General features: G+C 36.6%; 2 protein-coding genes and 1 long non-coding RNA gene across 4 annotated transcripts; all 3 read left to right on the top strand.

The window, feature by feature from the left end:
• The first annotated feature begins 551 nt into the window (after nucleotides 1-551).
• Nucleotides 552-1705, top strand: LOC110881523. Its single transcript, XM_022129752.1, has 2 exons — nucleotides 552-837; nucleotides 957-1705. The coding sequence occupies exons 1-2, from the start codon at nucleotides 552-554 to the stop codon at nucleotides 1703-1705; spliced, it is 1035 nt and encodes a 344-aa protein (XP_021985444.1).
• Nucleotides 1706-5255: 3550 nt separating this feature from the next.
• LOC110881646 lies at nucleotides 5256-6675 on the top strand. The gene is made up of 3 exons (XR_002559835.2): nucleotides 5256-5389; nucleotides 5854-5907; nucleotides 6472-6675. It is a non-coding gene; the product is annotated as an uncharacterized LOC110881646 (long non-coding RNA).
• A 7605-nt stretch (nucleotides 6676-14280) lies between these two features.
• Nucleotides 14281-25013, top strand: LOC110884906 (major pollen allergen Ole e 10). Of its 2 annotated transcripts, XM_022132608.2 has the most exons (3): nucleotides 14281-14865; nucleotides 23301-23331; nucleotides 24781-25013. In XM_022132608.2, exons 1-3 carry the CDS (start codon nucleotides 14439-14441, stop codon nucleotides 24932-24934), a joined length of 612 nt encoding a protein of 203 aa, XP_021988300.1. In that variant the 5' UTR covers nucleotides 14281-14438; the 3' UTR covers nucleotides 24935-25013. The 2 variants fall into 2 exon arrangements, with proteins under 2 accessions (XP_021988300.1, XP_021988301.1); XM_022132609.2 differs by lacking the exon at nucleotides 23301-23331 and having other exon boundaries at nucleotides 24781-25007.
• Nucleotides 25014-25315: the final 302 nt, after the last annotated feature.

Below are 25315 nucleotides of genomic sequence, written 5' to 3'. Positions count from 1 at the left end.
AATGCTAGTATATGTAATGAGTTTGAGATGTAAAGTTGAGTTAAATATGTGAAGTAATAATTATGAGAAGCGAAACAATAAATTCCGGGGACCGTACAGCTGGAAACGGACCCGAAAAAGAGTTAGAATGCTAAAAAACGAAGCTGCAGCGGATTAAAGAATGGTTGGCCGTCGCCGACGCCCCTATATTGGTAGACGGATTAAGTTCCTGTCTACGGACAAATGTAGGCGACGCGCATATCTAAGGCCCGTTGCCGACGGGGCATGAAGCCGTCGGCGACGGCTAGCGGAATTCAGTCCGTTGATTATTTTTTTATTTCACGTTTTGTGTTGCCGGGTTATCTAAAAACTTATTTTATGACCACGTAGAGTCCATAAAAGGCTTAATAAGTGTATGTAGTCACGATTAGTGATTACAACCAGAATGAACTCGTGATAATCAAAAGTGATGAACCGGACGACATGAGATGAACTAAGTAAATGTTGATTAAGGAATAATGATATGCTGAAGGTCTGTGATTTGTATTAAACGAAATTATAACATTGTGTAGATGGCTGATGCAAGAAATATTAAAGATGATAATGATGATATCAATGACGCGGCTAGACAAGAAGCATTCGAGAACAAAGTTACGGAAGTAGCGGAAGGGGTTATGCAAGCCAATCTCCCACGATTGGCTCAAGAAGTAGAAAGCCGAGTTCTGGGGGTTGTGGATGCTATGATGACCAGTAGGTTCGAAGAATTGAAAGAATTAATCGAAGGATCCAAGGGTAGAGGTAAGGAACGAAGGTGCACTTATAAGGATTTTATGGCATGCCATCCGACGACGTATGACGGTAAAATAGATCCCGTGGAATGTCAAAGATAGGTCTCGAATATAGAGGCGGTGTTTATACGAAGTCGGTGCGATAAGGAGGATCAAGTGATGTTCGCTACTGGTTTACTAACCCATCAGGCGAAAGATTGGTGGGATGCTCACGGCAAGGAAGTAGGCGAAGATGGACTGCAAGTTATGCTTGGCAAGAGTTCAAGGGGCCCTTCATGAAATATCATTGCCCTCAGTCGGCTATCGACAAGATTCAGGAGGATTTCTTACGCCTCCGACAGAAAAACGAATCAGTAAATGAAATAGCAAACACTTTTATGGACAAGATGAAATTCTGTGGGGACTTGGTAACAATCGAAAGAATGAAGATGAATCGTTTCTATGGCGTGCTAAAAGCAGAAATTAGAGAGTTCATCACCCCCTCGAAATGTGAAACCCTCGAGGAGCTCATTAACTTAGCACGGGATAGAGAGATCGAGATTAAAAGGCAAGAAGAGCAAGGTGAAAAGAGACCGAGTGAAAAAGGTGCAAGTTTTAGTCCATCTAAACAGGGGAAGTTTCAGGATCAAGGAAGAAAGGGTAAGTCGAAAGGTGGGATTACACCATGCAAGACGTGTGGAAAGCTCCATATCGGAGAGTGTTTGTTAGGCAAAAAGGGGTGCTTTAAATGTGGCACGGAGGGGCATTCGTCTTATCAGTGCCCGAACAACCCGAAGACTTGTTTCAACTGTTTCGAAAAGGGGCATATCAAGTCGGAATGCCCAAAGCTTCCACAAGAGTCAAAGAAAGAAGATAAAAAGCAAGAGGGTTCTAGGGCGAAAGGGAGAATGTTTCAAATCACATCTGAAGAAGCCAAGTCCCAGCCAAATGTGGTCTAAGGTATCTTTCTAATAAATTCTGTACCGGTTTATGTTTTGTTTGACACCGGAGCCACTATGTCGTTTATCTCTAGTGAAATCGTTCAACATCCTTCCTTTAAGATTGAACGAATGTCGATGCCCTTAGAAGTAGAAATAGCAGATAGTAAAAATTATTTGCTGCACGAAATATGTAAGAATTGTAAATTAACCATCGACGACGAGGAATTTGCCATTGATCTCATACCTATGATCTTGGGGGAATTTAAAGTAATAGTGGGTATGGATTGGATGTCTCAAAACCACGCGGAGATAAATTGTGAAACCAAAACTATACTTCTCCAAACTCCAAGTGGAAGACGGTTAAATGTACAAGGCGAAAGAAAGATGGAAGCGAAGTTATGTACCCTCGTTCAAGCTACCAAGTATGTGCTTAATGGGAGTAGAGCATATTTAGCTTACGTGATAAATACTCAACAAGGCTCCCTGAAGCTCGAAGATGTCGAAATTGTGAACGAATTTCCGGATGTATTCCCGGAGGAATTGCCGGGACTCCCTCCCGAGCGAGAAGTACAATTTAATATCGAATTGAATCCGGGTGCGAAACCGGTTGCGAAGGCTCCCTATAGATTAGCTCCCACGAAAATGCGAGAATTAATGACACAATTACAAGACCTCCTAGACAAGGGCTTTATACGCCCAAGTGTGTCGCCTTGGGGAGCACCTGTCTTATTTGTTAAGAAGAAAGACGGGTCGATGCGCATGTGCATCGACTATAGGGAGTTAAATAAGCTGACCGTAAAGAACCGCTACCCTTTACCCAGAATTGACGACCTTTTTGATCAGTTACAAGGGGCGAGTTGGTTCTCAAAGATAGATCTGCGATCGGGGTACCATCAAGTTAGGGTACGAGAAGAAGACACTCCAAAGACCGCATTTAGAACCCGCTATGGACATTATGAGTTTTTAGTTATGTCTTTCGGGTTAACTAATGCGCCGGCGGCATTTATGGACCTTATGAACCGTGTATGCCGACCCATGTTGGATAAGTCTGTGATCGTATTCATAGATGATATTCTGGTTTATTCACGAAGCAAAGACGAACATGCAGTGCACTTGCGTGAAGTACTTGAAGTCCTCCGTAATGAGAAACTCTACGCAAAATTCTCAAAATGCGCCTTCTGGCTCAGGGAAGTGCAGTTTCTGGGGCACGTGATAAATTCGGAGGGTGTCTTAGTTGATCCGTCAAAGATTGATGCTGTGATGAAATGGGTCTCTCCGAAGAACCCGACAGAGATAAGAAGCTTTCTGGGTCTTGCGGGATACTACAGAAGGTTCATACGGGATTTTTCCAAGATAGCCTTACCCTTAACAAAATTGACAAGAAAGAAAGAGAAATTTGTGTGGGGAAAAGAACAGGAGGAGGCTTTTCGAATGTTAAAAGAGAGACTATCACGTCCCCCGGTCTTGACATTACCAGATGGAACTGAAGACCTGGTGGTCTATTCAGACGCTTCACGCCAGGGATTAGGTTGCGTTCTAATGCAAAGAGGAAGAGTTATCGCTTATGCTTCACGACAATTGAAGCCACATGAAGCGAACTACCCAACCCACGACTTAGAATTGGCAGCGGTAGTGTTCGCATTAAAGATTTGGAGGCATTATCTATATGGGGCAAAATGCACCATTTACTCGGACCACAAAAGCCTTAAATATTTCTTTGAACAGAAAGACCTAAATATGAGGCAGCGGAGGTGGTTGGAACTTATCAAAGATTATGATTGTGATATCCTCTATCACCCGGGGAAGGTAAACGTGGTAGCCGATGCGTTAAGCCGTAAAGAGTATCCATCTCCCATAAGAGTGAAATCCATGAAGATGATAGTTACGCCACGATTACTCGAGGCGATACGCGAATCCCAAATAAAGTCGCTCGGAGCGGAAGACCTGAAGAGAGAACGATTAAAAGGTGTGATCGATAATCTAGAAGAGAATGCGACCGGACTTAAGACGCGGTTCGGCCGAATTTGGATCCCACGATTCTATGAAGTCAAGGCCGCCTTGCTCGACGAGGCACATAAGTCTCGATATTCGGTCCATCCCGGGGCTAAAAAGATGTATCGGGACTTGAAAGCCAATTATTGGTGGCCGGGCATGAAGCGTGACATAGTTAAATACGTCGCGAAATGCTTAACATGCTCCCAAGTGAAAGCAGAACATCAAAAGCCGTACGGGAAATTACAACCTTTGGAGATACCGGTATGGAAGTGGGAGGAACTAACGATGGATTTGATAACCAAGCTTCCTAAAACAAAGAAAGGGCACGATACAATATGGGTAATCGTAGACCGACTTACAAAAAGCGCTCACTTTCTACCCATCAAAGAAGCTTACTCTTCCGAGAAGATGGCAGAAATTTATATGAACGAGATCATATCCCGTCACGGAGTGCCTGTGTCGATTGTCTCGGATCGGGACACTAGATTTACTTCTCGTTACTGGCAAAAGTTTCACGAGAGTGTGGGTACGAAATTGCATATAAGTACAGCCTACCACCCTCAAACTGATGGCCAGTCAGAAAGAACCATTCAAACACTTGTTGATATGCTGAGGGCGTGTGTCGTAGATTTTGGGGGAAGTTGGGACGACCAATTGCCACTGGTCGAATTTTCTTATAATAACAATTACCATAGTGGCATTCAAATGGCACCTTACGAACTACTATACGGGAGAAAATGTAGGACTCCCGTATGTTGGGGCGAAGTGGGACAAAGAGAGCTTGCACCAAGTGACTTAATAGCGGTGACGAATGAAAAGATTGAAATGGTTAGAACGAAGTTGAAAGCAGCCCAAGATTGGCAAAAAGCTTATGCAGACAAGAGAAGGCGTCCTATTGAATTCCAAATCGGAGATTTTGTCTTACTGAAAGTGTCCCCATGGAAGGGTATAATCCGTTTTCGCAAACGGGGTAAGTTAGGTCCTCGTTACATCGGACCGTTTAAAATCTTAGCTCGGGTTGGAAGGGTTGCATATCGATTAGAATTACCGCCTGCTCTAGACGGGATTCACAATACCTTCCACGTGTCGCAATTGAGAAAGTGTCTTGCGGATGAGACAGCACTAGTACCTCTTGATGATATCGAGTTGGACGAAGGGTTGAATTATGTCGAAAGGCCCATAGCCATTAAGGATTTCAAGGTGAAGAATCTCCGCAACAAAGCTGTTAGACAAGTGTTGGTACAATGGCAGCACCGAAAGGGTTCAGATCTCACATGGGAAGCAGAAGGTGAAATGAGGAAGCACTATCCGTTTCTTTTTGGTAGGTACGCGTTTAAATGGGTTATGTGTTCAGGTTTCGGGGACGAAACCTCTTCTAAGGGGGGTAGACTTGTAACACCTCAAAAATATTTATTATGCATAAGTTAAATGTAATAATTAAAAGGTGATGCTTAAATTAAATTATGATGAAAATAGAGGGACTAAAGCTTTAACTATCTAAAAATGAGAATGATAAAATGACAATTAACAAAAAAAAAAAAAAAAACCCCACACACAGTACGTGTGTGGGAGTCCTGTTCGATCAACATGGGGCCAAAGGGGGGAAAACCCTAGCTCAATCCAATTCACAAGATTAACTAAAGAAATTCAAAGAAATTGAAAGCATAATCAGGAAATCTCAAGCTCCTATCTTGTTTATTGAAAGGGGTAAGTTCAATTTCATGATTTAATAAATTGTAGGAAGTGGGTTTTGATCTAATCTTGAATGCATGACATGAAATTTATGAAATATAGTTAAGATTATGATGTAAGATTAGAATGATACCTGATTACTAGCAAATTTCGTTGGTTAAATAGTCAAGACCCAATTTATGAGAAGTTGTTAGGGATAGAATGATCAAGTATTTATATGTGTGTGAATTGTTGATGAATAACCTTGCCCATGATGTATAAACATTAGATAAATTGATATGGAACGAAGCTTGATTGATTATTGTAGGATGATTATGGAAAACTAGTTTAAAAACATGTTTTAGCAAGATAGGTAAAAGTCCCAAAAACGAAACCCGCCATGTGTTCGATGAAATGCTTGAAAGAACCATTATGTGTAATTTGGAAGTTAATGGAACAAAGTTGGGATACTAAATGAACGAATGATTATGTTGATATAGGCGTGAAGGAAGAGGGCTCGAGTGCTAAGAAATCGGAAGGGGCACAGGATCGAGGTATGATTCGTTGCATACAAATCCTTGTTACACTTTCTCTTTTATATATAATTTGATGTAGAACTATCTTTGTATGACAAATGTGACAAGTAGCAAGTAAGCGACAAATCCTTTGTGGATTTGGTTATGTTGACAAAAGTTGTGTTAAGCACCATATGTTGACCGATTGAAATGAAATCGGGTCAAGTAAAGATGAACGCTATCCGTTTTAACGGGTAGTTTTGAATGCTATATTGAAGGTGAAAGCTAAACTTCGTTATGCGGATAGAACGAAGAGTAATGTATATGCTTAACTCTCAACGAGAGTGTTTTATGCTAAACCCAATTAAACGGGTCAAACATGTATGCTTAACTCTCAACGAGAGTGTTTATGCTAACCCAATTAAATGGGTCGAATGTGTATGCTTAACTCTCAATGAGGGTGTTTATGCTTAACCCAACTATTTGGGTAGTCGAATGCGTAAAAGTAAGATTGATTTTTGGTATGGATAAAGCTAAGACGAAAGGATTATGATTTAACTAGGGTGATCACTAATTTTTTTAAAACTTTGATTGTTAATGTAGGTAAGACTCCGCTATAGGCGACTTGGAGATACGGAGCGAGCACATGTTCAAGCCTTATTATATCAAGCGCTTCCGCAAGTTCATATGCACGCTTTTGGGTCTATGTCTTGTTACTTTGTCAAACCTTGTTAAAAGTTTAGATTTGAAAACTTGTTGTTTTTGTTGGGGATATTTTAATGTCAAAAGGGTCGTATGTGAATGTTATTTAATATGTCAAAAACAAGGGTCATGTCCGTATTACGAACGGGTCATGCCCAATTTTTGTAAAAATTTTTATTATGTGTCAAGTAGATACTTGGTTGTCCGAAAAAATCATTCTTTTGTGAGTAATCTAACATTAAAGAAAAGCGGACCTTACAACCTCAGAATATACTCCCGTATCAAGATTCCCTAGATTCAGTCTTTCAGGTGAATATACTAAGTTGATATCTGTACTTTGGGTTAGTGCGAGGCCTTGAGAGCTCAGGTATGAACTATCGTTCAGTCAAAGAGATGAAGGCTCGACTTGAGGTGTGTCCCACTTAGGGATCTTCTTTACAACAGCACTTGATTTATATCTTTCGATATTTTTCAATTTTTATGCAGAGGGAAAGATTTTTAAAGCACGCAAAGTATTATACAAGGACTAGGCCATTGCTGACGCAAAATCAAAAGACCAGGTATAATACCCTAGTCCCTAGATATCAAACATTATAAAGACCTAGTATCTCAGAATCAGGCAACCTCTCAAACGAGATTTCAGAGGTTATCCATATATCCAAGAGATGTTCCCCACGAGATAAGTAAGTTATTGATATTTAGGTTTATATCTCGAAATCAATTTACTAAATGTGTAAAAACCTATTAACATATCATCAGTGAGGCCGTTTATCATATTTGACTATTCATTTCTTTAGCGTACTGTGACTGTCTACTGATATACTATCATTTCCTCTTTTTACACAAAAACTCATTTTGAATTCTATCATGTTTTTGCCTTTTTCAACTTTTCAAATGTTTTTGTATTTTCAAAATTCTTACTCCCCCTAAAATTCAAGACATTTAAGAAAATTTGACAACCCGATGCAGATAGCTTTGTCTCGCCATCCATTGTCTACATTACGTACTTTGTTTTGCATAAAGTACCCCCATGATTTACAACACATTGATTTTTAACAATGTTAAAACCATTTAATCACTTGTGAAAAAATCATGTCTGTTCAGCCGTTAGGATTTCGGCATAATCATTCAACAATTTTTTCAAAATTTTGAATTTTTAACAAATTTAAAAACAAACGTATTTTTTCATTTTTTTCCAATTTTTTACAAAAATAAAACCATATTTATTTATCTTTTTCTATTTTTAGGGTTTTTGATTTATGGTTCATTTATATATAAAAACAAACAAACACTCCATGTTTTTCAATCTCAGGGATTTCCTGCCTCCTGTGCTAGGCTGCTCCGTTTCTCCTCTTGTTGACATTCATTCGTCTTCAGGAGCACATGCACATTCAAACAATTCAATCATTTGAATAATACAACCCAGGCCTGTTTGACCTTGGTTATTGTGACACAATAAGAATTGTTCAACTTTGGAAAATCTTTGTCATTTTTAACAAAAACTTTTTCATTCTGAGTTTTTTTAACCAGGTTGGGTGGAAAGGACAAAACTTGTAACAAAATACCTGCTAAAGGACACCGCCTGTCAACATTTGAGAAAAAGGACACCGCCTGTAAAGTACTATAAAGATAAAGGACAAAACTTGTAATTTTTCCTGTTTTCTTTCTTTGGGATGAACCTTCATCGATTTGCTTTTGATTTGCTCTTGACAGCTGCCCATTTATGCGATGATAGATAGCTTTCTTGTAATCGTCTTCATGAAATGGATTCACACTATCATCAGCTTGCTGATTGGTGCACTCTCTTTTGAAGTGTCCCTTTTGTTTGTACTTGAAACAAGTGACCGTAGCTTTGTCAAAACCCAGCTTTATATCAGGACCTTCAAGATATTTTTTGTAACAACCCGACTTTTTGGATCGTTACTTGTCACCGTCATTTCATCCGTAAACGCTTGTACTCTTGGGATTCGATTAATGCCATGGATTTAATCTACATTTTAAAACTATATTTTTATGCATTTTAACGCATTACTACAACGCATATTACAACGCTTATTCAAATCGCAGTTATCGCATTTAAACGCTACTTATAACGCTTGCTACTTAAACGCATTTTATCGCATTTTACATCGCTTATCTAGACTAAATGCTATCGCAATGCAAACTGAACGCAAACTCAAAACGCGGATTTACTTATGTTATGTGTGTTATTTGTGTAAATGTTATGTGGTTATCAACGCAATGCTTATACGCTCAAACGCTTACTCGCAACTTGATTAAACACAACGCAATGCTTAACAAACGAAACATAGTTGGAAAACCAATACGCTCAAACGAGGCTGTCCGAATGGACATCCGCTCGGATGACCATCCGACCGGATGGCCATTCGACCGGACGAGCCATCCAACACCGCCTTTCTCGTAACCGACTTAAACCCTCGCACCTCCACTATAAATACTACCCGTACACCTCCATTCTCTGATTTGACACTCTCATCCGCTCACACACTCTCAGTCGCTCTCAATCACGAATCAATGCCATTTTGTAAGCTTTTCATCTCAAATCTTGTACAATCTTCATCTCTAATCACTTCTACATCATCTCTTCATCAAAATCACACACAAACACTAACTTTTTCCCTGAAATCACTGATTTAGACCTCTTGAAGGTGGTTTCCACCCGTTTTGCTTAGGCAAACTGTTGTGGAACACCATTTGATCGAAGATGGTTCTGGATCTAATGGATTTCACACTTTTAAACTTAAAACAACAAGATTCAACACTTTTTCATCTATTTTCGACTTTTCTTCACTTTTCTACTAAAAAATCGATGGAATCTGGACTAAATCAGACTCTCGACTCGTTCCTTAGTCGAGAGCCAGCTTGAAAACGGATTTCCACCGGAGAGATGGACCGATTAACGGGTCAAACATGAAATTCCACCAAGAACAATCGTCTGTCCGAAGGGGTGGTACCCATCCGACCAAATGAACTGGATTTGGTATGTTTCCGTTGTTTGGCACGTTGTCCCGCCGTCTCCGTTAACTCAAAACCTTGTACTTAGAAAATTTTACCAAAAACTCCAACTACAGATCATCTCGTTCGAATGGCCATCCGTCCGGATGACCATCCTACTGGATGACCTGGCCTTTATAATTTCCATTGTCTTAAACATTTTTGACGAAACTTCGAACTTTAACAAGTTTACAAACAAACACATCTCATTCGAATAGCCATCCGTCCGAATGGCCATCCGCTCGGATGATCATCCGTCCGGATGACCATCCGCTTGGATGGATTATACCCATTCGTTCGGATCACCCGTCGAACACTTAACCCGCTCGACACGCTGTTTACACTATGTTCAATGACTTATGCTACTATTTCCATGCTCAGGCTAACTCAACCCGCCCCCTTCTACCCAATCTGGCTTGTGATTACTCGTTAAACACACACTGTGAGTATACTCAAACCCATTTTCATTTATCGCACTTTTGGATGTTACATACGTTCTATATTAAAACACAACACACAACGCAAACACTTTAAACGCTAACCGTTCCCGCATGCTATTCGTGATCTATGAATGCTTGTACTATGCTTATACAGTGTTACACTATACCGCCTCTAGCAACAATAGTACTATAGTTTGGACTCAGCACCTGTCGTGGACAGGGGTTGCTAGGGATCACATCACTTTACTTCACGTGTTCGCTGAACATGTGTCATACAAACTCTACAACGCAGTCTCGTGGTTAAGTTGTAATCATTGTTTGATAGTTAAATGCTTCGCCCGTTACGTGTTACGTGTTACATGCTGGTTATGCGTAAACACTTTTCATACTATATGTTATTCAAACTTGTGTACTCACCTTTACATTTTATGTATTGAATTTATTTTAACATATGTGACATGTTGATTTGGATGTTATGCTGGAAATCGAGATAGGCAGTCTAGAAACTCCACTAATAGAAATCTAGGTTGTCGGATCATGATTTGTTTAAGAGAAACTCGTTATCTGTAATAATTATTTGTTGGATATTTGTTCGTTAGTATGGGAAGATGAACCTTTAAAAATATTGGTAATGAATAGTTGTTATGGATTCTCTTGAGCAATCTGGTTTGCCTAGTGTCGCGCCCCGATGATTCCGCCATCAGTTGGGGTGTGACATTTTCTCCCAGTGATCTCCATAAAACGTTGAGTCCTCCTGATTACGCTAGCCATACACCACCTAATATCCATGAGCTCCACCTCTTCCGATTCTACCTGATCGTAATCCTCTTTTGTCATATTTGGATTGCCAATCTTTCCTGCAACCAAGCTTTCATAAGACTCTAGAATGGAAGCCAAGAAACTCACATGCTGCCTAGCTAAATCAGTATTCAAGTTTGGAGAATCTTTCCAATTCTGATTTGGATTGGATTTGAAAGATGCAGAAGATGAATGAATGATATCCAGAATCATAGTTCGGAGATTTGCTCTTTGATGAATCACTAATATTTTCAGCACTAAATGTCGTACTGATCTTTGGCGCCTGATTGTTCATCAGCATACTTCTCCGATAATACAAATCAACATTCTGCTGATAACTTGAACTGGTCATTTTGTTTTGTTTCTGTAACTCTAGATCATGACCTTCAGGTTTTTTAATCAAACCATCCAAAGTCATTTCATCAAACTTGGCATCATTTTTCAAAACCATCACAAACGTTTTCCAATCATCAACATGTGGTAATGCCTCAATCAGTTTGTCGATAATCTCTTCTCTGTCCTTTTTAATTCCAAACCTCTCAAGCTCGATTTTCAAATGACAAAATCTTTCTATCATTTGTCGGACAGTTTATCCTTTCATGCATCCGAACAGATCAAACTCCTTTTTCAGCAAAGAAATGTTGTTCTTCTTGATATCTTTTCCACCTTCGGCTTTAACTTTTAGTGCTTCCCACATTGACTTGGACGTTTCACCATGTTGAAGCAAGAAAAGAATATCCTCTCTAACAGATTGTTGTACCAGTGTTACCATTCTTAGCTCATTAGAGTGATCCTTTTTATCATTATCTGAAAATTGTTTAATGTGAAGTAGTTCATTTTTATCGTTTATCGATTTTTCATATCCAAAAGTTAACATAACCCAACTATCATAAGCGTAAGCCTTCACCCAATTTTCAAATCTAGTGCTCCACCAATGATAATCTTCTATATTCATTAGTTTTGGTGGCTTTTGATGATTCCCGTAAACATTATCATAGTTCAAACTCTCAGAAATAACACTTAAGCAGTTTTTGTTACAGGTGTTTCTTCGTTTGTGAATGCATTGTAAAATGTGTTGTAGAATTCTTCAGTCATGATCTTGAGAATTTGAATAACCTGCAAATACACAATCAAACGAAAATTAAAAAAAATACAATATCTCAGTTCGTACGAACGTAGAATGGTGGATTCGTACGAATGTACTGAAAACAGATTGATTATTACACCCAGATTCGTACGAAGCTACTACTGGGTTCGTACAAAGCTACTACTGAGTTTGTAAGAATGGACACTGAAAACAAATAACCCCGGTTCATACGAAGCGACAATCTGGGTTCATACGAAGGCACTTCACTGGGTTCGTACTAATTCAGTTTCGTAACAAACAGCCATATATTTAATTGATTTGATGATGATTTTGTTAGAATTTTGATCAGAAACTTTGTAGGATTGATTCACACAACATATCCAAAAATTAGCCAATTTTAACCATGGAATCTTTGTAAATCTGAGTTTAAAGTTCAAAAACAATGAGTAGAAGTTGAATAGAAGAAGATGTGTGTAGAAGATGATGAATTCAGCTCTGGATCTGATGAAGATACTTGAATCTTTGTGTCTTCAATCCGTGCAAACAATCACCCGCTCTGATCCACTTGTGGATTCGCTCCGAGGATCGATTCCTTAACCACTGAATGCGTAGAACACGTAGCTTGTGCGGAATCCAAGTACGTGTGTAGATTGAACACAAAGATGAAATTAATACTGATTTTTATTATTGATATAATAGTTTACAACCACGAAATCAAACGAGCAGAGCTTCACCTCTATATTGCTTAAAGTCACCAATAAACAAGACCCTACACTTCTATATATAGGCATAGTGGCTTCGCACAAAGAATCTACGAATGGGCTCGGTTTGTACGAACCGACTCCCTTCGTACGAACCGGCCTGATTCTCCCTTTGTACGAATCACCTTCTACATACATGAACTTTATATTTTTTATGTTCAACACCAGTCTTGTCTCATCTGATTAAGCTACGATACGTAATTGACGGAAACGATAGACATATCTACTCACACTATTACTCTTCACTATGAACCTTGTCAGACAACAAAGAAGAACTCGACTGAGCTAATTCACTAGTAAACTGTAGAAGGTAATAAAAATGAGAAATTTTAAGTAAAGAAAATATGGTTAACAAAGTCATATCATATTCTTTCAAGAATCTCGTAGTTCTAGCCCTACACAAAATAAAACCAACAACTTTCTTGCTTCTTCTGGTTGTGATTCTGTCTCTATCTTCCCACATTTTCAGCCTAAGCATTTTCACCAAGCTAACATACATTTACCAACATTCACATCTTTGAACAAAAATAAACATACACTAACCTTATTTTGAAGGAGGAGAAGAGGTGGTGACGGTGGAGATAAGGTGGTGGCCGTGGAGACGAGGTGGTGCCGGTGGAGAAATTCTCTAGCATACACATAAACATAGACCAAGAATCAAGAAATTAACAACAAATATAACAAAATAAACAAAAAATTCAACATATACTAACCGATTTGAAGTAGAAATTGGTAAAAATGAAGAGATATAACCGATTTGGAGAAGAACCCATGAGAGAAGATGAAAGGTTTTGGGGAAAGTGGAAGGAGGGAAGAAATGGCGATGTTTTGTTTGTTTATTCGACGGACCAATAGGGGTGACAACCTGTCGCCGCTATTGATATATAGTGTCGCCGCTATTAACCTGGACAAAGCCCAACCGTTGGATGAGGATAAGAAACGTGTGGCTAGGTTTCACTTGGGATACCGGGTGCGGATAAGGCCAATAGCGGCGACATATTAGATGTCGCCGCTAATAGTGTCGCTGCTATTGGTTCTTTTTCTTGTAGTGGGTGTGATGCGGTGGTGGAGGTGTGGTGGTGGCTGGAGAGAGGTAGAGAGAGAAGGAGAGCTAGAGAGATAGAAAAGGTTTTTCCTTTATATATAAAAAAATCCATATACACGTATATTGGCCACGCCGGATAAAAAAAACTAGCTGAGGTAGTGTTTGGTTAACGATGGTGTGACAGAATACACAATGTGTTAAATTGGGGGTGGCGGAAGTCAAAGTGCCAGTTGGAGGTAGCAGCGACCAATAGCGAATAATGGTGGTGATAAAATCCAATAACCCAAAAATATAGTGTGTTATCGCCATGTATGTTTTGAATATGTGATCTATGTATGCATGTTTGAAATTTCTGACAATTTTATATAACTGTTTGATCATGTTAAATATAAATTAGGTGTTGGATGTTAGCTACTTTATACATAAGCTCAAACTTATACTTTTTAATAAGATATGAATCTTTTAATTAAACAATTAACCAAAGTGGATTAATAATCATGATTAATATTGACTATATAACCCACACGACTTTCACTTTCTTTCTCCTTCATCCACATCATTCTCTTTTCTCCCATGCCTCCATTACTTTCCTTTTACACCTCACATTCTTCATGAACTAATCATGATGCTTTGCTCTTTTTCCACATTGCACACCAACTGATCAAACAAACCAACCAACCATCAATCATTCATTAATCACCACCTACAAAACACCACAAAAAATGCTCCCTCTTTCCCTCTTTTTCATTCAACTCCTCACCCTCGCACTAGCCGGAACCATTTCCGACAAACAGATGGTTGTAACCACACCTATAACAACTGTTCCTACGATAACTCCGGCGAACACGAACCCTACTATCCAACCCAAAACCACAACATCCCCAATACCATCATCTTCATCTTCTGGTGGTAGAAGTTGGTGTGTTGCAAGCCAATCTGCTTCACAAACTGCATTGCAGGATGCTTTGGACTACGCGTGCGGTCATGGTGGCGCAGACTGCTCCGCGATTCAACAAGGTGGTGCATGTTATAATCCGGACACCCTGCGCCACCATGCTTCTTATGCTTTCAACGATTATTATCAAAAGAATCCGATTCCTAGTAGCTGTAATTTTGGTGGCACCGCGATTACAACCAGCACAGATCCAAGTTAGTAACCTTTCTTTCACTCTTGGTGTTCTTCTATACATGTATGTAAGTAGAGAACTGTGAGAATTGCATAAACAATGTGTACGTAATATACATAAGACAGTTTTTTAATCTCCTCCTATATTTCTTTTCCCAACACTTGCTTCGATATACTATGTACATGTGCTTACATAGTTCTTACAGTTCTTTACTATAATATGTTTTTGTGTTGAGCCCCACTAGCTATTAGCTAACATATATATTAAGTTTAAGGTTAAAGTATAATGACCAATATGTTAGCTAGTTCTTTTAAGTTTTATAACAAAAAAAAAAAAAAAAAAAAAAAGATGCATGAAAAAGATAAGAACTTGTATAAAATTTCAAAAGAGGACGGTAGCAACGGTATCAAAACAGGAAATATGAAATATAAAACGGTATTTTTCCGCCCGTTCAAAAGAGGACGGTAGCAACTGTATAAAAACAGGAAATATGAAATATAAAACGATATTTTTACCGCCCGTTAATTTATGTCTCACTACTTGTGATTATGTTCAACATACTACGTGCACCTGCTTATACACTTCTCGTAGTTATGTGCTTTAAAATGAACAAGTCAAGTTCCATTAAAACATATATTAAGTTTAAGGACTAAAGTAGTAGGGTTAAAGTAAACTCACCAATATTTTTTGCCGGTTCTTTTAAGTTTTTGGAACCAAAAAAGAGGCATGAAAAAGACAAAAGTCTAAAACCTTGAATGTGAGATTCAAAAGATATTGAGTCACAGCTATAGAAAGTGGTGATAGTCTCAGACCAAAATGGCCGCAACACACGGCTTTGCCGAGCTAAGAGTGGCTGAATAGGCTCAACTTTACTTCAAAAGCAATGGCTCCAAGGTGGAATCATTTTAGATCTTTATAACGTTAGATCGAGACCTTAGATATCATGTCAACTCAAACCTTAAAAAAGTTGAATTTTACATGTTAAAAAAGTGGAATAATAATTTTGTTTTTCCAAATCTTTGTTGTGATATAATATTATACTATATATGCCGTTAAAAAAAAATATTATACTATATCTAGTTAGGCACATCTTTTAAGAAATATTACTTCATATAATTATATTAGAGTAAATTACACTTTGTGTCCTTTAAGTATAGCATGAATTATGAAACGTGCTCTTTAAAAGATTTAATTTCAGTTTATGTCCAAAGTCACTATGTTATGTAATAGTTTATATCCTTTTAAACAAACTGAGTTAATTATGTTAGTTAGGTTAAATTAGCTCAGGGGCAAAACTGGTATTGCACACTTCATTGCATCAGATTCCCTTTTATATTCCACACTCAACACAAACCCCCTCTCTCCCTATCACCACCACCACCTACTTCCACCACCACCACCACCATCGCCTCCCACCACCACCATTGCACCCCAATAAACCCTCAATCAATATGGATCCAACAATAACAACCACTAGCAACGCCACCATAACTTTCTCCTCTGTCGTGTATCTGAATTGGAGATCGAAGTGGGAGTGTGTGAGTAGGAGTAAAATCGGTGGTCGCCTAAGGTGGTTCATGTTGTGGATGAGCAATGGTAGTCAGTGGGGTTGATTTCAAATGGAGAGGGTGAATGGTGAATGAGTGATGGTGACTAGTGGCATTCGGTGGCAACGTAACAAGGTTGGTTTTCGTTGATAGCGACTGAGGTGGTGGTTGAATCAGGTGGGAGCAGAGGGCGGATTAGGTTGGGAGTTTGAGTTTGTGGTGGAAGTTGCAAGTTTAAGGGTTCTCAGGTAGGTTATTTGGTGGTGGAAATGGAAAAATGGTAGAGATGTCATGAAGTGGTGGTTGCAGAGGATTTGTGGCCAACGTTATGTGACATCGGAGGTAGTGGTTAGGTGTTGTGCAGTAGAGTGGGGATGGTGTAAGTTGTGTAATTGGTGCAGAGGGGGGAAGGTGTTGGTAACGGTGGAAGGTGGGGCTAGGGTTTTAGAGTACATGGGTGCGACAAAGATGAAGGCTGGTGGTGGTTGCGACCGCATGATGGTGGGCTTAGGCAGATAGTTGTTGCCAGATCCCTTGGTGGTTTTTTTTTGTTGTTGGATTCTCTGGTTGCAGGGGTAGTCGGCACTAATTGGTGAATTGTGGGATGGTTGTGGGTTATTGTTTGAAGGTGGGTGTTAATATATGATATGTTCATAACTTAATTTGTAGGTAGGTGTTGAACTCTGGTTTGGGGTTTTGTTTCCGATGATGATTTTCGAGTGAGTGTAATTTAATCAAAAACCAATATGGTTTCTAAAGGGGCATCTAATGCAAGAGAGGGTGAAATACCAATTTTACCACTAAGCTAATTTAACCTAACTGAAATAATTAACTTAGTTTGCTTAAAAGGATATACGTTGTTACATAACATAATTATTTTAAATATAAATTGAAATTAAATCTTTTAAAAGACACGTTTCATAATTCCTGATATACTTAAAAGACACAAAGTGTAATTTACTCATTATATTATTTAATTTAGACCATACAAATTACAAATTTATGTTGTATAAATATATTATCAGTTAAAACTGATTATTATATAAGAAAAATAAGAAAGAATAATTATCTCGGCATAGAACGCACGCATCTTTTTTAAAATAAAAGAGTAAATTGTCATTTTAGTTCCTGAGGTTTGGTCCAAATTGCAATTTTAGTCTAAATAGTTTTTTTTTCTCCTCTGGTTACCTGACTTCTCCATTTTCTTGTCATTTTAATCACATTGTCTAACTCAGTCTAAAAATCTGGTTATAACTAGAGGTATTTTTGGCATAACTGTTGAGTAGTGATAACCAGAGGTAGTTTACAACATATTTTATAAACCTCATAATAATTTAATGCCAAAAATACCTCTGATTATAAACTGATTTTTAGACTAAGTTAGGCAATTTGATCCAAATGGCAAGAAAAATGAAAAGTCAGTGACCCAGAAGAGAGAAAAAAAAATACTATTTAGACTAAAATATCAATTTAGACAAAAACTCATGGACTAAAATGGCAATTTACTCTCAACATAAAAAGAGCATGGAGGATGTGGGATATGATTTTCATCATCTTGTTAAATAAGTTTCTAATTTTTGGGGTATTAAATAATTATAAACAAATATTGTTTTTTATACAATTGTTAAAAATTAAGAATTACTTAATGATCACTTCTCCTGTATGATTTAGATAATATACCAAAATAAATAAATAATTTTGAATGACATATATCAAATGAACATAACGAAAACAGTATCGTGTGCTAAAAGGTTCTGAGAAGTTGGTATACTGGTTAGACACCTTGTTTCTCTTCTTGAGGAGCATTACTTTAAAGAACATTGGCAGTGACAATGAACTTTAGAACTAGGCCTTTTTGGAGGTCGCTAGTTCGAAATCGAGTCAAACCGGGTTTTACCGCATTGGGCCTTCAGGCAGGCGGGTTTTCCTCAAAACTGGTGGCTCAGGTATGCATCCAACTCTGACTGTTATAGAGGAGGGGATGCATTTACTCGATTGAGAGCATCCCATAATACTTATCCAGTGATTTAGTCTGCCGTTAAAAAAATATAGCATTGATGAATGATTATATGTCTTTAGTTAAGATAAAAAAATGAGAAAGGAAGAAAAAGACAGAATTTTAACAAAGCTAGATGTTTTGATTGATCGCCGATTAGAGTCCCGTTTGTGATAAAATGTCATGTGCGAGCCAGTGATTCTACAACAAGTCAACAATGGGTTTTTAGGCGACGGATTTCCCCTAGAACTGGTAGGCTTTGTTGGACGTTAAAAAAATACACGATGATCAGTTATGTTTCTTGAGGTGATTTTGTCATAAATATATAAATTACGAATTTTAAAAGTCTATAGGGTGGAGTTAATGTAAAAAATACCAAAAGTGTGAGAAAGGTAAGAAAGAATCTCAGTCATTAGATCTAAATTAATTGAAAAGGGTATAATTGTAAATGCATTAACAAATTCAAACATGGTAATCCTTGATTTAAGGATTTGGAGAGAGAAAATCCTTGATTTAAGGACTTATAACCGTCCATAATTAGAGCATGTTCATGACATGGTGTTTTAAATAAATTCATAGTTCAATTCATGGTGTTTTTACAAAAAAAATATAACATCATTCAGTAAACAAAATATAACACCATTCAGTACACAAAAAACACCATTCAGTACAAGATATAACACTATTCAGTAAACAAAAAATAACACCATTCAATAAATAATAGTGTGAGAAAGGTAAGAAAGAATCTCAGTCATTAGATCTAAATTAATTGAAAAGGGTATAATTGTAAATGCATTAACAAATTCAAACATGGTAATCCTTGATTTAAGGATTTGGAGAGAGAAAATCCTTGATTTAAGGACTTATAACCGTCCATAATTAGAGCATGTTCATGACATGGTGTTTTAAATAAATTCATAGTTCAATTCATGGTGTTTTTACAAAAAAAATATAACATCATTCAGTAAACAAAATATAACACCATTCAGTACACAAAAAACACCATTCAGTACAAGATATAACACTATTCAGTAAACAAAAAATAACACCATTCAATAAATAATATAACACTATTCAGTAAACAAAAAATAACACCATTCAGAGAAGAAAATAACACCATTCAGCGCATCATTAATGAAAAGAAAATAACACCATTCAGCACATCATTAATGAAAAGAAAAATAACACCATTCAGAGAAGAAAATAACACCGTTCAGAAAAAAAAAAAAAAAAACACCATTCAGCACATCATTAATGAAAAAAATAACACCATTCAGAGAAGAAAATAACACCATTCAGCAAAGAAAATAACACAATTCAGTAAAGAAAATAACACCATTCAGAAAAGAAAATAACATCATTCAGAAAATGAAAAATAACACCATTAATGAAAAGAAAATAACACCATTCAGAAAAGTTAGGGCTCGCTAATTTCTTCGGTTTTTGTTGTATCAGAGCTTCGGCACTCGATTCATCATCTTCCGCTTGCATAGGTTCCGGTGTTCTTGTTCTCTGCATTCTAGGGTTCCGTCAAACCCTTGCGATCTTCATCAATCGGATCAAAACATCGATTTCTGCTTCATATTTCCAGATTCTACACTATTCAAACACAAATCAAACAATCGGAACATAGATCTGTGATAATTTCGAACCGAATCTCTCACTGTTTTTGAAGATTCAAACGTGGAGAAATTATTTCAACTCAGAACATAGAAATTGTTTTTGAAGATCTGTGTAATTCACTGCTTCAATTGTTTAATATGGAAGAAGAAAGAGAGAGAGAGAAATTGTGAGCGTATGAGAGAGAGAGAACGAAATTGTAGGGATTTGATTTACAAAATGAAGATAAAAAGACACAATTGCCCCTATATATTTCAATTCAGTCCAAATTAACAAAAATATTTTGCAATTTGGTTCCTATTAATCTCAACCATTAGATCAAAATATCTAATGACTGAGATTCTTTCTTACTTTTCTCACACTTTAGGCCTTTTTTACAGGATCCTAACTCTTAATAAAGTCTATATATATATTTTTATTTTGATATTTTTTCGGTTTTTGTATACGTATATAGTCATTTGTTAATGGTAATCAGAAATTAACTATTTCTATTTTGGATGAGAATGATAATCAGAAATTAACTACTTCTCTTTTGGATGAGAAGAAAATTTCTAATAATTAGTCAAATTGTTCAACACCACTATGTTTAGAAAATGCAAAATTCATGCGTATTTTTTGGGCTTTAGATATTGTTTTTATTTAATGACATTTACGTAATTAACCGTGTATAATTTATACACGAGTTAAATGCGATTTTAGTCCATGTGATTTGAGTTATTTTGCTAGTTTAGTCCAAAGGTTTCACTTTTCGTCTGTGGGTTTAAAAAGGTTTCACCGTTGCCAGTTTAATCCACTGGGTTAACTTCATCCAATTTTTCTGTTAACGAAAAGGACAATTCGGTCATTTATATGTAATTCTGTTGACTAGAAAGACAATTCGGCCATATAAAATGACCAAATAGCCCTTCTTTTTAACAAAAAATGGATGAAGTTAACTCAGTGAACTAAAATGGCAACGGTAAAACTTTTCTGAAACCGCAGACGAAAAATGAAATATTTGTAATAAACCAACAAAATAACCCAAACCATAATTTAACTCTTTATACAAAGTTGAACAATGGGCATGGGCCTAACTTTAAAAACCTTGACAATACAGGGCGTGGCTGATAGGTTTGGGCCCCACCGGCCGAAGCCCGAACTAGGATTGGAATAAAAAAGAAATACCTTATGGCTTGGCTTATAATGAGATTATGTTAAGCAAAATGATTAAATCATTAATCAAAATGAAATTAAAACAAATGCATCAAGTAATAAGTACTAATAACACCAAACGTTAGTTTAACATGTTAAAAAATAACTCAAGTACAAAAAAAAAAAATAATAATAATAATAATAAATAAACTTGGAGTAAAATTAGAGAATTGCCATTATTGTTTATTTTATATATATTAGAGTGAATTTTAAGTTTTGTCCTTTATCTTTATATCAAATTTCAGGCGATGTCCTTTATGTTTAAAATTGACGAGTTTTGTCCTTTATGTATCAGATTGTTGCATGGTTTGTCCTTTAGTCTTAACTCAGTTAATTTTTTCTGTTAAATCAGATAACACAAGGGTAGTTTAGTCTTTTAACTAATTTATTTAAAAAACTAACAAACAAAAATTAGAAAACTAATAAAACATAAAACAAATGAATATATAAAAAAACAAAACCCTTTCTCTCTCTACTCCTCCATCTCGCGGCCTTCTCTCTCTACCTCTCTCCACCACCACTCTTAATATCACCGCCACACCACCATTGTCACCATCAACAACCACTGCTCTCAATATCAGAGAAGCCCAAAAATAAAAGCCCTCGTCACCTGCAACAACATCCTGTTGTATCACCAACTGAATCATCCATATTTCATACTTTGAATTAACATTAATATTCAACAACAAAAAAAGTCAATATTGGATCTATCTTCACCAAACCAACAGAACACAACAAATCCAAACAAAAGATACCGTTTAGAAGCGAAAGGCAGAGAGATGCATCTTAATTGAATCTCCATCGTCAACCTTCAACCCCCATCTTCATTCGTACACGAAAACCCTCTTTTTAATTTCTAACAATCCCTAACTTTCCACCACCGTAGCTCCCAACAACTACCATTACCGCCGCCGTTGCAAGCTTTTCTGGCAAGAAACCATCATAATTAGTGCACCGATTTGAGGTGAGCTAGCCACCATTCTACTCGTTTTCAGTTTCCAATCAAAAGACCCAAGGTTTTATCCATAGAATGTGATCATGGAACTCGAATTTGACGTGAATTCGAAAGGGGCGAATTAGGGTTCATATTTTGGGGAAGATGATGACTGGAAGGCGGTGGTGCTTGATGACTGGAAGACGTGAAATCGAAAGGTGAACAGGTGGTGCGGTGGTGCTGTGTGGGTGGTGCGGTGGTGCTTGAAGGCGGATCTCCAGCTGTGGGGGTGCTTGAAGGCGGATCTCCGGCTGTGGGGGCGGGGTAGTGTAGAGAGAGAGAGAGAGGCAGAGAGAGGATGAGTGGTGGAAGGAGGTTGCGGTGGTGGTGCTTGAAGGTGGTTACGGTGGTGGTGGTGGTGGAAGAGGAGATGGTAGCTGTGATGGTAGAGGGGAAGAAATGAAATGAGCTGATGATGATATCTTATATATATATTTCTTTTAAATGGTTTTTTAAAATAATAGGGTAAAAAGACAAAACTACCCTCATGTGCATTGCATATGTTCTGATTTAACAGAAAAAACCAACTAGGTTAGGGCCAAAGGACAAACCGTGCAACAATCTGATACATAAAGGACAAAACTCGTCAATTTTAAACATAAATGACAGCGCCTGAAATTTGATATAAAGATAAAGGACAAAACTTGAAATTCACTCTATATATTATTTTAAAAAAGTAAATGAGTGGTCTTTATTTTTAAATACGTTAATGAGAATATTTCTCTAGTAATCTAGTTACATTACTGATAAGTTTATCTTTTAGCATTTTATGTTTAGGAAATGCAATCTTCATACATTATTAATATTTTTTGGGATTCTAAATATTGTTGTTATTTTATTTGACCCTTATACGTAGCTGTGTATACAAAGTCGATGCACAAATGGACCTAAATCTTGTTTTTCTTATTTTCATAAAAGTATAGAAAATAACTAATTTTTAACATATTTTAAACCACAATAACTTTCAGTTTAATTAAATAATAAAATCCATCGGTATAATATACTCTGAGTATTCTAATAAGTTTTCTAAATATATGAATAAATCAACCAATATACCTGACTATATTATGCAGTTTTACTTATCTGTTATGTACTAAACTTTTGCGCAGGTTCTAATACATGTCAATTCCCGGCAACAAGGTGGAACCATCAACCTTCTTTTGTAGGTTTAATTGTTTAAACATGAGTAAACTCTCATTTTGGTCCTTTTGGTTTGGTCACTTTTGCCACTTTAGTCCAAAACTCAAACTTTTTTGCATCTGGGTCCCTCTGGTTTCAATTTTATTGCCATTTTGGTCCAAAAATGAAATCAGGTCATATTTGTCTTATAAAATCCTGCTATTTTGTCATTTTCCATAGGGGCAAAATGGTCATTTCTTTTTTATAAATAAATACCATATTTTATAAGACAAATATGACCTGATTTGCCCCTGAGGAAAATGACAAAATTGCAAGATTTTATAAGACAAGTATGACCTAATTTAATTTTTGGACCAAAATGGCAATAAAACTGAAATCACAGGGACCCAGATGCAAAATGTTTGAGTTTTGGACTAAAGTGGCAAAAGTGACCAAACCTCAGAGACCAAAATGGCAGTTTACTCTTTAAACATTATATAATATAATAATAATATGATTGCAATAATTAAACTATTATAAAAAATGTTTGATAAAGAATTAACTGTGATTATTATAAATCTATTTTAGTAAAACTGAGTTGTAGAGGCTTGATTTGTCTATTAATTAGAGCATTCACATTCATTTCTCCATCCTAAAACTCATTATATTTTCTCTTTTTTTTAATTAAATAATATTTCTTATATATTTATCATTTCCTCTTTTTTTTCCTCCAATCACAATCACTTAAAAAAAATTTAAAATTAATAGGAATGAACAGTGTTTTCCCAAATATACAGATGAACATTAATATTTTTTTTCTACTCTACTCATAATCACTTTTTATAATATGCATAACTCACTTACATAAAAATACAGAATGGATATGAATGCTCTTAGCTGTCTATTTTAAACCTAAAAGACAGTTGGAATGGTAATTGTATGAGTTTATTTATCATATGTTATGTCTAAGTATCAAAATCAGGTTTTACTGGTTTTTTTTCTTTAACTCCTTAAATGACACATGTCAACGTAAATTACATTTTACGTGATCAATTAATAGGTCTATAAGAAGTGTTGTATTTGATTCTTTCCAATTTTTAATCGAGGGGAGTATTATATGATATAAGTTTGTATAGAGCATTTTTATGTTACTCTGCCAAGCACTAAATATATCTAAAAACCTACAACTACTAGCTACCAAGTATAACTACCACCTTCTAGCCACCCGCTTCCAACCAACAGTCATCAGCTACTTTTGCCAAACATACCCTATACATTTGTATAGGACATGTATACACGCATGTCTGTATAGAACATTTTTATGTTACTGTATACATTTGTATAGGACACGTATACACGCATATAACATTCTAGTATTAGAGGAGATGTCAAACAAATGAAATCAGTGCAACTTAGATGAAAGGTTAAATTAGAATAATATACGTTATTTATTTTGAATTTTGATTGCAGCACAAGCTCTTCAGTTTTGAATACCACAAATTCAAGTGGAGCTACAGTTTTCGGTTCAGGACCGTCTGTCCCCTCCAGCATTGCATCCCCAATGCTCCTTCCGAATGTACTTCATTTAATCTTCTATACTTTATGCATTTATGTAGTGTTTTAAAAATATGTATTCTATACTTCTTATTACATAAATATTATTATTAGTAGATTAATTTAATAGCTTTATTAGTTTACTTTCACCTTAGAAACATAGATTTTACTTTACTGTATGTTATGTGTTTTGAATGGCTAACTCATATTGACTGACACTAAGGTCGTTTGATTTGTGGAATTCAAAGAAAATGGAATTACAATTGGAAAACTTTTCATCATAGAACGTGTTTGGTTGGTTTTCAATTTTTTTTTTTATTTTTTTTAAACTTCTAATAAACTCCTTCCATGTAACATGTTGATGTTCTGAAATCAAAGTTGAGATTAAAAAAAAAAGTGAAATACAACTCAAGATCAAATCGAAACAAAATGGGAAAAGATGAACTGCAAC

This window comes from Helianthus annuus, chromosome 10 (assembly GCF_002127325.2).
Source record: "Helianthus annuus cultivar XRQ/B chromosome 10, HanXRQr2.0-SUNRISE, whole genome shotgun sequence".
Taxonomy (NCBI): domain Eukaryota; kingdom Viridiplantae; phylum Streptophyta; class Magnoliopsida; order Asterales; family Asteraceae; genus Helianthus; species Helianthus annuus.
Note: the sequence above shows the minus strand (reverse complement) of the source record. Positions and strands in the feature narration are given on the sequence as shown.